The sequence below is a fragment of the Pundamilia nyererei genome, unplaced genomic scaffold, assembly GCF_000239375.1.
Source record: "Pundamilia nyererei isolate P.nyererei 1_Seehausen unplaced genomic scaffold, PunNye1.0 scaffold00113, whole genome shotgun sequence".
In the NCBI taxonomy this organism is placed as follows: domain Eukaryota; kingdom Metazoa; phylum Chordata; class Actinopteri; order Cichliformes; family Cichlidae; genus Pundamilia; species Pundamilia nyererei.
In genome coordinates, this window is record NW_005187514.1 from 1,355,470 (window position 1) to 1,373,501 (window position 18,032).

General features: G+C 40.6%; 1 protein-coding gene across 3 annotated transcripts in view; it reads right to left on the reverse strand.

The window, feature by feature from the left end:
- Nucleotides 1-4,073: 4,073 nt before the first annotated feature.
- The window catches only part of sh2b3 (SH2B adaptor protein 3), a 61,976-nt gene continuing 48,017 nt past the window's right edge, over nucleotides 4,074-18,032 (reverse strand). For all 3 annotated transcript variants that reach the window (XM_005741770.1, XM_005741772.1, XM_005741771.1), the window contains exons 3-8: nucleotides 11,717-11,818; nucleotides 10,669-10,757; nucleotides 6,586-6,683; nucleotides 5,881-6,095; nucleotides 5,469-5,646; nucleotides 4,074-5,181 (exon numbers count right to left, since the gene is read on the reverse strand). In XM_005741770.1, coding sequence (XP_005741827.1) covers nucleotides 4,799-5,181; nucleotides 5,469-5,646; nucleotides 5,881-6,095; nucleotides 6,586-6,683; nucleotides 10,669-10,757; nucleotides 11,717-11,818 — 1,065 coding nt within the window. In that variant the 3' untranslated portion in view covers nucleotides 4,074-4,798. The remainder of the gene's footprint in view (nucleotides 5,182-5,468; nucleotides 5,647-5,880; nucleotides 6,096-6,585; nucleotides 6,684-10,668; nucleotides 10,758-11,716; nucleotides 11,819-18,032) is intronic.

Sequence of the window (18,032 nt, forward strand, 5' to 3'; positions counted from 1 at the left end):
GGCGTTTGAACAGGTCATCTTGACCATGTCTAAATGCACTTGGTTGTTGCCATGTGAACAGATGTACCCAACAAAGTGTCAGGTGAGTGTAGTCACTGTAATCTCTGTATCTTACAGCTGTAAAACAGAAATGCCACCATGTCGCATTTGCCAACTTTGTTCTTTGTGATGAACAAAGACAAACATCAGATACACAAACTAACCACACCATTTTGTTTTTTTTGGTTGGGTTTATTTTAAAAAATGGGTCAAATATACAGTTGATATATATTTAATATAATTTAGATGCTGAAAGGGATGCAAACACAATGACAGATTTTCAAAGGTGGTTTTCGTTGACTGTAGAAGGGATGATGGGTTAAACTGGAATGTTTACAGTGCTGAGTTAAAAAAACAAAACAACAAAACGGGATGAACAGTATTGAGAACACATGACATTCATCTACTGGACATTAAAAAAATAAAACATGGATTTGGGGGGGTGAGTGGGGGCATTTCTGGAGTAGATGTTAAAGATTAAAAGACCCCTGAGGTACATGGGGATTTTCTCTTGCATTATCTCGATTCCTGCAAATATCAGCCATGAAGCAACAGAAATATGCGGTAGCCCTGTTTATTTTTTCTAACATAGCATGTTTTCCCAGGATCTTGGGCAGTCATTGGCTATTTTTTACTTCAATCTATGACCAGGTGAAAACACCGAAAGCCATCCATCCAAGCTTCTGATCGCTCCCTAGCTACAAACATGAAGGTGTGAAGCACGGGGCATCTCTCAGATATTGCACTACACAATCACACCCTGAGCTCTGGAGAGGAAAAACAACAACAACAACAACAATTAAAAAGGGGAAAAGCAACAGCAGCTTTCTGGCAAAAGGCACAGTCATTCTCCCTTAAAGGGAAATCAGCAAAGAGAGGGGACTGGTATATTTTTTTAAAATAGTTACTGTTACCGTTGCTTTCGTTTAGCAGAAGAGAAACAGAGGTGTTGATGGAGAAGGTGATTTGTTTTGACTTTGAGCAACATAAAAGTTAGGAAGACCAACCGTACTTTTGCCAAAAACATTCTTGTTTTTGTTCCCCTTGAAAGATGTCAGTCTTTATCATGATGATTACATTAAAGAGAACTACACAACCATTGTAACAAATATTCCTTTGGTAGACAAAGCTGACTTGTTATTAGAGGAGTAATGACGACGATCTCGCTCTGATCGTGACAAGGAGGGAGTCAAGTTGCATTTTTCTTTTTCTCTTATTTAAAAAAAAGGAAAGAAACCTCTCCAGCAAACTGCAATAATTAAGAGGACAGCGAGACAAACAGAATCATATCTAAACCATATATTAAGCACAGATTTACTGCAAGTAAACCTAAAATCATCTGCTAAAGTTAGTGTTAAAGCAAGGTTAGAAGACAGACAAGTCCTACAACACCATTCCCCAAGAAATCCTGCTGCTAGTGGCACTGAAGCTTCAATTATTAAAATAAAAATAAAGTAAAAATTACAGAAAACATGACATCTCATGTTTGGCGTGTGAAAAACGAGAACACCATAAAGTCTGGGGTAAAAATCAGCTCTTTAGATGCCCTTTGAAGAAACTCAATGTGGTGGAATGAGATTTTTTTTTAGAGTCAGCTCACAGCAATAAAATTTACACCTGAGTTGACACCTGGCATAGTCAGTGCACTTTCAACTGGTGGGATAAACCTTACAAAAGCTATGATGACAAACTCACAAGGCACCTTATGTTATCGATTAAATCCAGTTTAAGTGCACAAAAACATGAAGCTGGAGGACAGAGGAACAGCGTCCGATCACTGGTGTCTAACATCTCGTGACACTTTCAAAGCTTTGCTGATTGAAACCAAACTTCTTCTATGATATAAACATACAAATTCTATTACAAATAACATATAGTGTAAAAAAAAAGACATTAACTTCACAGCCATTCCTTGGTTTTTAGCTGCTGTGGTGAAGTTACACAGAAAATACGAAAAAAAAAAAATTAATGCTGTGAGTGTAAAAAATACAGATAAGAACATGACGCTCTTCCCCCAAATCAGGAAAGCACATGTTAATATTAACTGTGCCACCTCAGTTTTTCCGGAGCATTAAGGGTTTAATGCTGGATTAACAGCCCGATGCAAAACTGATTGGAAAAAGGTTGAGACTCCAGACAACGTGAAGGATAAATCAATCAGACTTGTGTTAAATGCCCAACTTTGACTCAATAACTACTTTGTTTTGGTCTGCACATAAAGTTCCCCCCCTGTTGTGCTCTTTGAAGTGAAGCCATTCAAGTTTATGTCTTTGTTTTTTTTTGACATACAAGTGCAAAATTCACATTGGAGTGCCAAGTCTTATTTTGGTAAATCGTTTCATGCCACAAAATCAGTAAAATGCAGTGAAGGTATTGCTGAAAAAACATAAAGAGACCGCTTAAATCACACATTACTCTATGCAGAAAAACTAAGAAGACCCTTATTGTTTCCATAGTAATTAAGAAAGTAAGAAGCAAATTAAACACACTTAACTGATCGTCTGCAAGTGTGAGCACCTCCATAGCACCTTTAACATTTCTTAATGTTAAAGTCCATGACAGAACAAGTATGAATTGTTTGGAAGGAGACAACCTCTTCTCTCTAAAGGGAACATGTCAGCACACAGATTAGGTTTGCAAAGGAGCATCTGAGCAAACCACAAGACTTGTGGATCAAAAGATGCCACAGTCAGTGCCACATTTGGTGAAAGCCAAACACAGCACGCCTGCACAAAGCTGTCACGCCAACGTTCAAGCATTGACTGAGTCGACCGGGAACTCCTTTGTATACCAAAGTATTCTAGAGACAAATGTAAGGCCACTGTGTGAAGGCTAAAGCTTGACTGAAACTGGATCGTGCACCAGGTCGACGATCCCAACCACAGCAGCCTGAAATACTGCAGTGGGTCCTGAACAGAGCCCATATGGAAAAGAAATAGTAAAAACGTATATAATTTACTCATGAAAGTGGCCACTTTCTTATTTCTTTCATATATTGTTTTAGTAAGTATCATTATATCATTATCATTATATAATTTTTCAAGGGATCTTATATCTGTTTTCACTCTTGTATGCTTTTCATACAAGTTTCACACAAGACAGATACAACCTTTATAAGATTTATATATATCTTTTCCATATGGGAGGTGTGCACAATGAATGGCCACAAAAGAAGAGTGGGATAAAAATTGCTCCTCAACTGTGAGAGAAACTGATCCAGCAAACAATCACTCAGAGTTATTGCTGTTAAAGGTTGTTTTATGAGCTCTTAAATGCCTGCGACCTGTAAACCTGTGACAATGGAGGAAAACGTTTACACGTCACATCTTATAGCATATAAACCAGAGCAGAAGTACAATTTTCTGTCGTTCATTCAGTTGAAACTTCAAACTCTTAAAAAGTGCTTGTAATAATATCCACAGACCATCTAAACCCACCGTTCACGGCTGCAGGATGGCGACATATTAAAATTCTCTTGTTACTTTATCACTCCAGCTTCTCTGATTTTGTGGCAGAAATGATTTCTGTGGTGCTTTGTTGTTATATAAGTGATTATAATTATAAGTAATAATTTACTCTCTTGTAAAATAGTTTATTTTTAAAAAACCTGACTATATTACAAGTAAATAATATCTTTTAAGGCATTCAGCAGCTGGATTGTAGCTGCAGCTGCTTTGGGTACAATTAAAGAGCCGGAACCTCGTCTGTCCTTTTTATTTAGTAAATCTGAAACGGCAGATATTCCAGCTGACACTCAAAGTGACCCTGACCTACCCATAAGTTGAGTATAACTGCCTTAGGTGATCAAAATTCAACATAACACCACACACTTGCTTTATTCTCGCATAAACGGTCACATCCAGATGCACAACTCAAACTTAAAAATTTAGGGTAAAAATTAAAGAGCGGTGATGAAAATCTGATTCTGAATCCGTTCTTCTCTGTAAGTTTGAAGGAGTGGAAGCGGTGCTCAATCCATTTTTAGCAAAATGTAACAAAAGTTTCCCCTCTTTGACTGTAAAAAAAAAAAAAAAATCATTATTATTTTTCTACAAAAGTATCTGTGCATAGAAAAAATACACATTGCTTTCAAAGTGCACTGAAGATATACTTCAATACATAATAAAGCACAAGTGGGAGAATATCTAATGTAATAATGCTCTAAAATGAGCGCTCTTTGTCTGTGTACAAAAAAAGAAAGAAAGGTGAGAGTTTGCTCCACACTGGAAACTTTGTGTGGAGAGTAAATGTCTTTTAAATATTTTAAATTAACCAATTTTGCAGGGAGTGCCTTCCCATCAGTTCTGGTTAAGTGTCAAAGAAATGAAAACAAGTGCACCTCTATAAAAATGACCAGAATAGAAATATAGAAAACTATTTTCTGCCTGGGCTTTAGGTCAATAGTCATTTGACTCTCCCACTCTCACAGAGAACCTCAACATTAATAATCAGCACTGTTATAAAGCTCCGAAAATACATTCACTGTGGACAGTCTGGGTGGAGGATGTGAGGGTCTGACACTGGTAAACACACACACGCACAAAGTGAGTGTTTGTGTGTGTTTCCACATACACAGTGGTATGCATTCATCAGACAAAGACTTCTTCACTCAAGTTCATGAGTCTGCTGCAATCAGGTTATATACCTGTGGGAGGGGAGCGACAAGCAAACACAAGTGTGTTTGTGTGTGTCTGAGTGTGTCAGCTTCACAGGTGTCTGCTGTCGTTCAGAGGTGTTGCAGGTGTTTGACTCAGCGGGGTCAGAGCAACATGTACTGGTTGTCTATTGCCCGCTTGCGACCGCGGTCAGGTTCCAGCTCATAGTCTGAGTCCCGCTGAGGGATGATGGGAGCGTGGGTGCTGGGGTGGCGTAGCAGGTTCCTCCTTCCTACCGACTCGCTCCGACGGAGTGGAGGCGGGGCTGACAGCGTGGGCTCGGGGACCATGCCGGTGCGGGTAAAAGAATGGATCCCAGACTGGGAAAAGGAGCTGGAAGTGGAAAAGCTGGTGCTGGCCGTGGTGTTGGTGGAGCAGGAGGAAGGGGGCTGGCTGGAGCTGCGAGCCAGGCTGCAGTGAGCCAAGCTGGGCTCAGAGCTCCAGCGATGGAGGGAGAACGGGACGAGGAAAGCGCCTGAGAGCTGACCTGAGGGAAACAAGAGGAAATAAATCAGCAAACATGAGCTGTAGAAGTTGATTATATAAAAACTAAAAACCTCTTTATTCAGTCTGAATTTCAGATGTGCACTGATTCGCGGAGGTACTACAAACTGCAGTGGAGCACAACCACAAACTACTGGAGAAGCTGCTCCTTTAATTTGTATAAGTACGGGTGTACTGCCTTTAAACGTGTGTGCATCACACTACTAATTCAGCGATAACACCGTTGGTACACATTATTATTTGAATGAGGTCCAAATCCACGAGTCTCACCCTGTGAAGGCGGGGTGGAACCCGCCACTACGAAGCGGGACAGAGTGACAGCACCGGCGGCTCCACACTCCAGTGGGATAGGGAAGAGTCTGAAATGACTGAGCATGTCCATAACAGATGGGAAGCGCAGGTGCTGCACCCTGCACTGACCCCATTCTGTCAAAGAGAGGCGCAGGTGCTGCAGAGAGGAAAGAGGGAAAAAAGATGAGGAAACAGACGTTTCACGTTGGCTGAAGTGAATTCTTTTCCTAACCACAGTGCTCAGTGTGCACACTTGTTTATCTATGCTTGTGTAATGCTTCCTGTGTCTGCACAATTTTCACGTTTCCAGATGGAAAAAAACAAAACAACTTGGGTTTCAAAAGACAATCCTCAACTGCAACCACAACTGTACCCACATACTGATCCGTACCTTTGCTTTTCCCTGGTAGTTGAAGGTGAGGACGTAGTCGCCCCTGCGTGTCTCACTCTGTCGGACCAGAAACACCCCGTGTCCCTCTGGCCCGGAGCTCTGAACCAGGTGGGCCGCCTTGACGCGAGAGATGGGTCCGTGGAACCAGGGGTAGGAGAACAGGAAGTGATCTGTCTTCTGGATTACCTGCTCTGGCAGGGTGAAGGTGACAGGAGCTGTAGGGATGAACAAAGACGGCGAACTTGTTTGTTTCTGTCCGAATGTGCAAAACTGGCTGAAATAATCAATACTGTGTAAACTGTAATGGTTCAGTGTTCACTGTGAAACACTGGTTCTGTGTTCAGCCATCCTGCTTGTCTGTTTTTATCTTTGAGGTGCTGAAGAGAGCAAATAAGCTCTAAAAACACACCAGAAACCCGGTGACCACCCAGTTTAAGACAGAGGAGCGCTTATAGCGGACGAACAGGAGTATGTTGTTGTAGAGACTAAAAGCAGAGCTAAAGGAGAGCAAAACAGAAAGAAACTAAAAGTTTGCACTTCCTCTCGTGTTGTTACTTTATCTCTGGGTACCCACGTGTGAACGAACAGGATAAAACAAAACCTCAGAAATAAAAAAAATAACAGTTTTGAACTGAAATACACAGCAACACTCTGATTATCAGAGGATGTATCGCCGAGGTAACGTCCCCTCATCCCAGTACTCACGCTGACTCTGACTTTCTGGCTCTGAGCTCCCTCTGTGATTGGCTGGGGCAGAAGTGTCAGGCGGGGAAGGGAGGGGCTCCAGATCCACGCTGACTGACCTGAAAGACAAGAGCAGACTCAGATTATACACACACGAATGTTATTCTGTCTGTAGACTTTGCTTGGGATTATTTCACCACGCCTTAGTCACATTTAGGTTGGACCACAGTTCCAATAGCACGGATTCAGCCCTGGGTGTACATAACCACGGTGATGAAAAGCTGCTAAGATGCTTCATTGTTACTGCACAGATGTCTTTGTGAGAATTTAGTCTGGTCTTTGATTTATTTACTTGTCACAAAAGGGATTATTTGAACCCTCTTTGGTAGTCTTAGCCTTTACTTGCTAGCTATTAAAAATAGCTAATTTAATACTATACTTCTATAATATTACTCTATATTTGTGACTGAGATGCAAATTGTTTTGCAAATTGTCATTTGTTTTTTGAGATTTCTCTTGTAACCAAACAGCTGTTTGTCATAATGGATGCGATATAATCACATGTTGCTATGGAAAAATGTGTATTCCCCGACTGGTTGGCAGTGTTTCCTGGAGGTTTCTGGCTCTAGCGTCTGCTTTGGCTGCTGGCGGATTGCCGTGGCTGTCTGTAGCTTTTCATGTTTGCCCGCAAAAATTCACTAAGTACTAAGTCAGCTGTAGTAGAACTTGAAAAAGTGCAATGCATAACAAAAATGAGAAGGTTCTCCTTCAAAGTAAAAGTTGTGCAATCAGCACTGGAGCCACCAAAAGGTGCAGCTCTTAATTTGAAGGTGAACCTGCAGCAGCAACTTGCAACTGGTTGGGAAATACTCATTTTTCCCTAACAAGCAGTGGTTGGCAGATGTTCATAGATCGATCTCTAGGAGTGTGTGACTGCGACCTTATTCACTTGACCTGCATCGTCATCAAACCTCAATATGTAAGCTGCGGTCTCCCCATTTCACTGGTGGGGCTTTTATAAAGTGAAGCGCTACATTGAAAGCCCTTCAGGACTTTACAGTTGTGGACTTGAACGTAACACTGAGTTGTGAGCTTAGACACTGTGTCAGCTTCAAACTAATCTACAACATATCTAAAATGTCACTGGCGTGGCTCCATGTTGTTAGAGTGGACCCCCAGAACGACTTCAATGCAGTTTGCATATCACAGCTCAACAGCCAAGATGACATAATCTAAAAACTGTAAGCTGTCTGCAGCTTTAATGTTTAACACTCCGAATCAGCAGATGTATTTGAGTACGCGTCAAGACATCGTGTACTACACAAACTGGTTAAAGAGTTGCACAATATCAGGCAACCAACTTCTACATTTGCAACTACTGTTGAATTTCTGGGACATTATGCAAACAGTTAGACGCACAGTATAAAAACTGAAAGTTGAGCTTTTTACAAAATAAAATAATGAAAAAGTGGGGCCTAATATTTTTGACAGAAGGCCAAACATTGCCTACAGACTTACCAGCCTACAGACTTACCAGCAGGCTAGGAAATGCATTACACTACTGAGGGTCCTCACAAGGATGTGCTGGTGAGGTGAGTCTGCAGGCTGAAGGCAAACAAAGCCACAGACGGGAAGTGAGTCCAGTTGAGATCTGAACTTACATTTCTTCTGTTTCACTGCTCTCTCTCTCTCTCATACACGCACACACAAGCGGTATATCTGGGCCGCTTGTGTGTGCCGCTTCCCGACAGATGAGAACGGGAAGGTTAAAGAAGGAAGTTGGAGTAAAATCCTGCTTAAATGCTGACTTGAGTTTGCAGAGCAATGAATAACAGGAAGACTTTACTTCTCACTGTGTATGTGTGTGTGTCCATTCTTGTTCTTCTATCTTTGTGACAATCATTTTTTCCCTGAGTATGGACATCATTTCACGCAGTCAGCAAATCTTCAAGGAATAAAATTTAGCCCTCAGCACACTTAAAGCACGCTACACCTACCACATCTGACCACATCTGAAGAAAAATGCGAGTTTATTTCCCTCACACTGCTTCCCTGATGTCTCACCAAGTGTTGTGTGCCTTTTGAGGTCCTCTGTAGTCTCTGCATGATGAATCGCATAAATAAAACCACGGACTTTTGGACAACAAGCCTTTTCCACAGTAGACATTGTGAGTTGTACTGATAGGAAAAGTATGGATGCTGTTAATAGGATTAGGAATGACTCTGCTTCACATAAGAAACAATGCTTTGTTAGATTTGGTATCTGGACCGTGAAAGTAAAGCTCAAGTGTAATTGTAAAAATTAATATTTACATTTGAGGCGTGTCTGAACAGCACTGCAGAGTCACGATGATCCAAGTGTTGCTTGGTGAAGTTACAAAAACGAAACCAGCTTTTAGATGATATTAGTGAGAATTTAGACAAAAACAAGCTGTTTTCAAAGGTCCAGATAATGCATTCGAAGGATTATCAGATGCAAAGTATTACACACTTGATTTTACAACACTGGACTGTTATTTCTGTACGTCCTTTATTTTATTTTTAACGCAACACTGCAGCAAAAGTTGATCCAGAATCATATGATAGTTTCCATAAAGCCCTTCTTTCATCTGAACATCTTCCAGCTCCAACGCATTTGTGGGCTGCTTCCATTCAATTAATGCAACATGCAGGCCAGCTGCGGCTCTAAACAAAGCCTTGAAGAATCTAACATGTACTTACTTTAAGACATTTATTCAAATTTAACGGCAGTTCTTTTTCTAAGTTCATTGTTTGTTTGTTTTTAGAGTGTGTGCACTTCCAGATATCTGCAGAAATGAGAAATGCCCCGAGATTCTCAGACCTCCCCCACACTTCCTTTCAGAGAAACGCACACTGACACACACAAATAGACAGAGATTGTCTTTATAACAAGAAACAGAAAACCTGTGTACCACTAAGTTTTATTCCAGGATTGGGTATTCCTGTGAGTACAGTTTGCACTGATTACTGCTTAACAGAAGTAGCTTCAACAGTGCGGTCTGCATCTCCTTTTAGAAGATGACTGATAATTCTGTCTTCTTGCATGACTTCTACTCTTCTTACTTTTCCCATTTCTTCAAAATTCAAAGAAATTTCTTCATTCTTTCTGTGCAAAGTAGAGAACTGATAGGAAATGAAGCACCACATGAAAGATCTTAATAACGGGGCCTCTTAAAGCCGTCTCCTACTTTAACCTTTGAAAAGCTACATTTACTGCTACACGTTCCCTCTAAACATCATACGTTACCTCTCAAAGGTGTGCAGCGAGCACTAAGTTGACTAATGGTGCTGTTGACTGATCAGTTAGGAGGAATACTTCAAATGCAGTAAAGTTGAAACCAGCACAAAGCTGTACGGACAAACCAGAGCGAATACAAACTGTGCATTTCAAGAAAAGATAAATACGCTCGAGGCCGCACACACACACACCTGTTTGTCTACATATGCACATACATCAACATTTATTCTCACTTCCTTTTGCAAACACATACCTCAGGACAAGTAAACATCCAACACACCCACAAACACTAAAAACAGCCAAGTGTTAAATATTTCCTCTCGCGATGTGAATTTCTGGGCTGACGCTCGTGTTTAAAATAACAATTTGGCAGGTAAGATTTTTTGACTTTTTAAAAATATCATTTTAAAAATGCTACCTAACACTACCAATGTACTGATATCAGTCAACAAAGCTGAGATTGGCCAAAGCTGGCATGTCAGTGTGTCTCCACTTTCCACTCAGAAGTGAAAGTACAGCAAGGAAGTACCCACAGCAAGCTGAGAATAAAAATGCTCGTTCTGCACTATATAACTAATGTGATTGATAAATGTAATCTTCTACACTTTAAACCATAAACAAAGTTTTCTCTAGGTTACCAGGGGGTTGCAGACCTGTCGCTACTCCTCTGTGACGTTACAGAGCTTGACTGAATATACTTTGAGTCTCTTGTGTGATATTTAGTTTTTGATTCGATCTTCAGTCAATTTACACTCATAAAAACAAAGAACGGGTAAAGACATGAGACACGTGTAAGGCAGATCACACAAACATCTGTCCTTGTTTTGTGTTTACACATCTCTCACCTGCTGCTGATGCACTCTTTTAGCTCTGTGGTCCAGGAGCTGACCTGCTGCTCGTTGTCCGTCTCAAATATCAGGCTACCTCGATTAACCTGCAGAGATAAAGATGCTTAAAAAAAACCAGGCTACACAAAATGGACATGATGCAAATGCATAAAATGCCCTGAACCTCTGCACTTACTTAGAGCTTTTTCGTTTATTTTCACTACAACAGAATTAATAGTGTAACAGGAAGGAATGCACAGGGCAATAAAACACTGCATACTAATGTAACCACCGCAATTTAATAAGTACAAAGAAGAAAAAAAACCCTCATAACAAAATGTTCTGTTAAATTTCAAAAGGTTTACCGTTAAAAAGGCAAATAGCTCGAGGGAAGGTGTGCTTACTGTGCTCCAATTAAAAACAAAGAAAAGCTGCCTGCACCTGCTACAGGAAAGCATTTCCTTGGTAAGGAGAGATACTATCAATATCAAGAGCCTCTGGGTGAAGCAGAACTTTTGAAATAAAAAACAAAGGCATGTGAGCTTTTTGTTAAATTTACTAAAAAAGAAGACAACAGTGAAAGTTAACACTTTTCACCACTGATGTGCAAAACCGCTATCAAATACTCGCTCCTGTGGCTGTGAAAACTTTGTAGTTTGCTTCTTCGCTGTGAACAAAGGCTGTAATCCTCTGCTGTGCACAAATGTGCTCGATAAACAAACAAAATGCCATTCAAATATCGCTGCAGATATATATAAAAAAAAAAAAACGGCTGGAGTGCAGCAACACCGCTGTCTGTTTGAGTGGGTTTATGTTTGATGGAGAGCTGAGCAGCTGGTGGGTAAAAAAAAGAGACTTTATGGTGGAATATCGTTTCACTTCAAACCAGCAACGTCTACTTTGTCAGTCCACTTTGTGAGTTTTGAAATGACAGTGTTTATCCTGTTCTGGCTGAACGGTGAAGATCTAAGCAATGTGGATATAAACAACTCAGCGGTCAGAGTCCCAAACTACAGCTTCTCTTAGGAAGCATCATTTTTCCATTTAGCTGTAATCGTGTACAAACCTTTAGAACAAACGTGTTAAAGTTGTCAGGCATCTCCAGCCGGTTGCAACGCCGGACCTCTTGGATATCTGAGCAGTGAGTCGTCAGCTTGGGACTGGAGGCCTGAAACACACAGTGAGTACATAATTAGCATCTGATACATGAGAGTAATTCCTCTGATGAACACATAAAAGGGAAAGAAACGGAGAAAAAAAAAAGGGTTTCACAATTGTATGCACGCCGTCAACCTTCCTCATAAGCTGGCCTGATAATCTTTAACACATTTTTAAATGGGCTTGTGCAAGTATCAAAAGTGCAAAATGAGTCATCAGATATGAGCATGTGCCAAATTCTTTGAAAGAAACAGGTCAGGGTTGCTGCAGGTAGTGTACGAGGAAGCCTGGTTTTTCAAAGAAAATCCTTTCATCTCCATTGTTTTTGCATAGCAGATGATGTGTCGGTGACTTACATCACATTTCAACACTCAAGTATTATAAGAAAAACACAATCAGCCCATCGTCTTTTAAACAAAATGAAAACATTTTTTCCACGCAAACGTCTTCTTTAACTTAGCTTAAAGCGTGCAGTGGTCAAACTTTCATGGTCTGTGTAGATTTGTTACTCATTTGGTTTTCCTTTTCTGAGAAGTAGAGACTGTTCCAAACAGGAAATTGCCCCCCAAAAAAGGATGTCATGCAACACTGTGTACTACTCAGCTCAATCTGGCTGTCATGGGTAACATTTAAGAAGGCTGCCAAGTAAGGACTCGTTTGTGCACTGGGGCCTTTTTCTATTTTGATTAGAGGCAGTTTGCACTTGTGCGATCACCTCTGTAGATTTATTTTAATGTTGACCAATTAGGCTAAAAATACCACGGGACACAAACGAGCGTGACGCAAGCTCCCGCAGCGGGGCTTGAAGGCTGGCTGTGTTTGAAGAAACCTAAATGAGATATGAGGGGCTTTCTGGTGGCTGTTTGACCCGAGGCCCTCAGCATGAACTTATGACATTGCGAGTTTATTAACCACCAACAAAACCAGAAAGGATCCAGGCTTCAATATACTAAAATTGTAACTTATTTTATGACTACTGTTCCTTTTATTAATTGTGTTTTTTGTAAGGTGACCTTGGGTTTCTGAAAGGCGCCCTCAAATAAAATGTATTATTATTATTATTAAAAAATACACATATTTTAAACTTCTCAAAATCCCCTCCCAGTCAGGTGAACCTGAAGCCAGCTGGACAAAAGGATGATGATGCGAAAGGATCTTGAAAGCAAAAATACTCCATCCCAGGCTGCTTTCATATGACTCCACACAGCTGTTGCTGACTTGTGACATACTTTACCTGGAGCAGTTTGCACTGGACCTCGCTTTAGTTTTTATTTTTTAAAACAATCCACGAAGACACATTTTTGGGGGAAAAAATTTATTTTTAAAGAATGCTGAACAGATACACACACAAAAAATCCACTAAAACAGCTCTGAAGAGCCTCCGAACCCCTACATCCAAACGAATGGTAACAGAGCCAACGGCATAAACAAACACACATGCATGGACGAATGACTCAGTCAGCCATGTGTAAAGTGCCCGCGGCATGTCTGGGACAGAAGTCACTGCTGAAACGAAGGCTGAGTGACAACTGAGAGAAACACATGTAGACAAGAACATCAGCAGCTACTATGAAAAGTTTAAAAACTACACCGTGTCAGCTGCATACAGTATTTTCATGTTTGACAACTGGAAATGTCAAATCCTGTCAAACCTTGACATTTAGTAGTCAGGCGTCATGAAGAAGAACACGGCTCTCATCACTAGTTTCTGTTACTGCATGTGTGCGAGTGCAAACTTGGTCATACAGAACAGAATATGAGAAAAGCAAAGTTCTGGATTGAACTTCTGATTATTTTCACAATAATCCAAAATTGGAGATAAAGAGCAAAATTTAAGAGTGAACGTAATCACAAGCTATAGCGACAACTCGTGACTCTTTACCTTATCAATTTATCTGACAATTACCGTATTAAAAAATGTGGCCCGCAAACTCCCCTCAGTCCAAGCTAACATCTGTCACACCCAGCTGTGTTTGACAAACGTTTCAAAACGCAAATCCTAAATTGTTGAATCTGTCTCATGTAAGGGACAAGATTTCTGCAACGATCCAAGTTATATTTCTGTGTGGAGTTTGCATGTTCTCCTTCGGCCTTCGGCTCAGAAGACATACATGTTGGCTTTACTGATGATTCCAAATTTTTCAGGTATGAGAACTAGATATGGTGTGTGAAGTGTACAAAAGAAAGCACTGAATGGCTAAATGTGGCTTGCAGGTGCTTTGAGTGGTAAATACTGCTATATAAATGCCAGTGCATTTAAATACTAAGCAAACATATTTAAGGGAGCATTGGTTGCATGAAGGTAAATAGTGCACACGCAGAAATGTAATCTCAAAAGCACTGACATCAATTTATCTTTATCAAATTAATCTGTGTTCATAGCCAATGCGAGAAGTTGGCCTGTGGGTTTCCAGACTGCATGACTGTCTGCATCTGTGCATTAAATTCAGCTTTTTGTCTTAAAGTTTTGACCAGAAATGGTGATTTGTATCTGCTTGTTTTCTTTGTCAGCCATGCTGTCGAACTGCAAGACGAAGTGGATCTCCGAAGTGCAGCAGTTAGTGCTGCAAGTGCCTTAATAAATGTGTCACAACTAAGTGAACTCCGGTGTAGTCCATGCTGTGAAGCATTTCTTCACATGATCTGTTCAGTTCCTGTGAAAAGCACATCACCAGCCAGACGAAGAGCATCAAATTGCCCGCGAAGTGAAACTGTGTAATTAAACAGACTTGCACAATAATGGAAGCTAACTAAATCAGCACCGTGAGAGAGCAGAAGCAGCGAAAGGAAACAGACGAGACAGTAAAAGACACGGCATCGGGTGGGTAAGAGGGAGGAACGGAGGGCAAAAGAAAGTGCAGGGAGGACAAATTCCACTGCTTTGTGCACCGCATGAGTTTGAGCGCATGTGACAGTGCATGAGCCCGAGGAATGCATATGTTAATCTTTTGCACACGCATAAAACAACACAGGAGCGCACTCATCAAAAGAATAGTTACCTTTCTCCCTCACAACCCTTAATGCTATGAGTTTCGACCACAGTGTCTAATATTATCACTAAAAAGCACAATGACGCAGACAGGTCAAGGATGTGACTCATTTAGAGAACCTGAGTCAGTGCAAGAGGAACCGATTAAAGGGAGCTCGCAACAAATTGCTGCCGCAGCTGTATTTCAGTCGAGTATGTTCACAGAAATTTACATCAGCGTTACAAGTTTCAGGCTTTCTAATAATTTCCCCTGTAGAAAGATTGAGATAAAGCCAGAAAGATGACATAAATATACAGTCTAAGAGAAAAACAACAATGCAAAAAAATGATTTTTTTTTACAAGATTCGTATGAAAATAATCATGTTGTCTGATAACAAATTGGAAGCTGAGTTTGAAAGCTAATATCAATCAAAGTTTAAAAAATGGATTATTAATTTAGAAATAAGAAGTGACAAAACTGTGCACTGAATAATCCTGCTTTTCTTTGGCCACTTGGGGGCAGTGAACACAAGTTTTAAACATCACCTTATAGGTCAGTTGCTACCAACACATCTGGCAGCCACAGAGCCAACATCATGGCTCATTTCAAGTCTTGCTGAATTCAATATTCACTCTGTCTTAGCTCTGCTTTTGGTCTCTACCAACTCCCGAGGGAAATATCTGCTAAATACTTCAGTGTGGATCGGTGAGTCGCTGACTGTCTCGGTGCTGAGCACTGAGCAGGGGGATTTGTAGAGCTCACCTCGATAATGAACCACAACAGTAAAGCTTGAGCCTGGGCAGCCAAGCAATGAGGTGAAACTTACTGTAAAGCTCAGAGGATTCAGGTGATGATTATCTGGGAGTGCGTACCTACATGTGACCCCTCCGATACCCCTTCTTTGATCTATCTGAAATCTGATCTATGTGCCACATTTCTGTTTGTTTTTCTGTTTGACTCAACCTCAGCCTCTTTTACGCCACCTCATGCATCGTGCCGAAGCAGGGATGCGTGATAAATCGGTGGCTCGAATATCATCAGCTCATCAAAGGAAGAATAAAATATCTCTTTATCATTTTGTCAGCTTCTTTCTACTTAAAATTATCTAAAAAGAGATTATATTTGAGCTTTGCACTAGAGTCTGAGCATCTGCAGCTCCAAAAAAGAAGAAGAGAGACATTTATACGTTGTTTTTTTTTTAATCATTTAACACGGCATGCAGTTAATCAAGAAAGCAACAGGCAGATTAACTGCAGCTGCAGACTAATTTACAAATGCACCGGATGTGCAACAACTAATGCTATCAGTCACTCTCACTCTGGGTGTGTGTGTTGGTGAACATTCGCGCAGAGAGTGACTCATTGAGAAGAATTTATTGTGTGAATATGAATGAGAGCCTGACTAGGAGCATCTTTGAGGAACCATGTGTGTCTGTGGAGGGGAAAAAAAACAGAAGAAGAAAAAACATTCAGCAGATGTCTGACTGGTTGAGCAACAACGTAACAGGCCTGATTTCTGTGAATCAACTTCATCGAGGGAGCAAGTTCAAGCTCACAGCGCATTTCCTATTACTGCAAACTGCTGCAGCCTGTAATACTCCCTGGAGAGTGTACGCACGCACACGCGCACACACACACACACAAGGCGCAGTCTTTGCTGTTTTTCTTTCATTTTTTAATCTGGACCCATCTCCAACAGAACCGGTGAGTAATGTGGGAAAACAGTCAGAGCATTTACGAACTGCGTGAGTGTTAATGTTTTAAAGCTCTCAAAGAAGTGCAGAGGTCTAGGTCTCTTTTTCTTTCTGCTCACCCGTGGTGACCCCCGCCCCTCCCTCGGCAGAGTCAAAGGAAAGAACACAGCAGTCTTGTTAGTGTCATAAACCGTATATAAAAGACAACCACAGCCACAGATGCTATGAGGAAGAGATTCAACACTGCGATCTTTCTAACTTCCAGCAGGATCGAAGAAACAAAAAAAGAAGTTCACAACATAAAGTATCGATTTGTGGCCTTTTTAAATACTTTCCTCATGAGTTTATGGTCTCAAACTCTAGTTTCAGTTCTCTATGAATATAAAATTATCTTTATTTTGTAACTTATGGAACACATTAGTGTTGAGAAGATGAGGAAACATTAGCCTGCCCAAAAAGATGCACAATGATCATGTAAGGGATACAAACGGACTAAAAATAGCAGCTTTCTACCCATAAAAACGTTTTTATTGTTCCTATAACTTTTTAAACAAGACTACCATGTTTTGTATCTTTACACTGCAGGAACCAGCATCACAGAAGCAAGTTTTGGTTTTTTTGGTGGTACCTATGTTCAGACAGGTACTGCCTATGTCTAGCACAACTGACCTACATGTACAATGACTGATGTAGACGTAAATATATGAAGTTGTGTCCTCAGGATTTTTAAAAATACCCCCATAAGCAACAGCCATGTTAGCAAGAATTAGGTCTAAAAATGGGCCTGGCTTTATTAACCACATGTGCAACAACAGCATTAAAACAAAGTACTGAGTATTATGATCAAAGGGGCCGGACCATCAAAAAAAATTATAACTGTGTAAAGTTGGCCAGACTGTCCTGTAAACCCACAGTAAAAACCCCACAAATTAATACAGTAAATGTTGAAAAGTTATCATTTAACTGTTTATCAATTACTTAATTGCTTTGGTGTAATTAGGAATCTTTATCAATAGAGAAATTGTAAAAGTTATGAAAATATAGTTAAAACTAAAATCTATGCACTCCTTTTTTCCAGAGCAGTCCAGTGGGGCCGATTCTGGCCCCCGAGCCTTATGTTTAACACCGCTGCTCTATATGATACCATTAAAAAACCCCAACAACAACAAAAAAAAACACACATAGTGCTCTTTTGTAGCTGCTGCTCAGCACACTGCCAGCTGGTTACTATGTCGACTTAACGTTGGTGTGAGTACAAGTAGGAAACAGCCCCTGAAGCTATGTAGCCCTGACAATGCTCTGTTCTGAAACTACTGTCTGATGATGGAAAAGTTTTTTTTTTTTAAAGTGCAATGTCCATAAAGACATGCAAAGTGATGTCGAAGTGATGTAAAACACCTAAAAACACAAGCAGCACTACAGTGTGATGTGAGAGGAGTGGGGTCCTTTTGCACAACTTTGTGCAGAGGCCTGTTGATTTGTGACATGTTATAATAATTAACAGAGAATGCAGTAACAGCTACAGTGCGGCAAAAAAGTATTTAGTCAGCCACCGATTGTG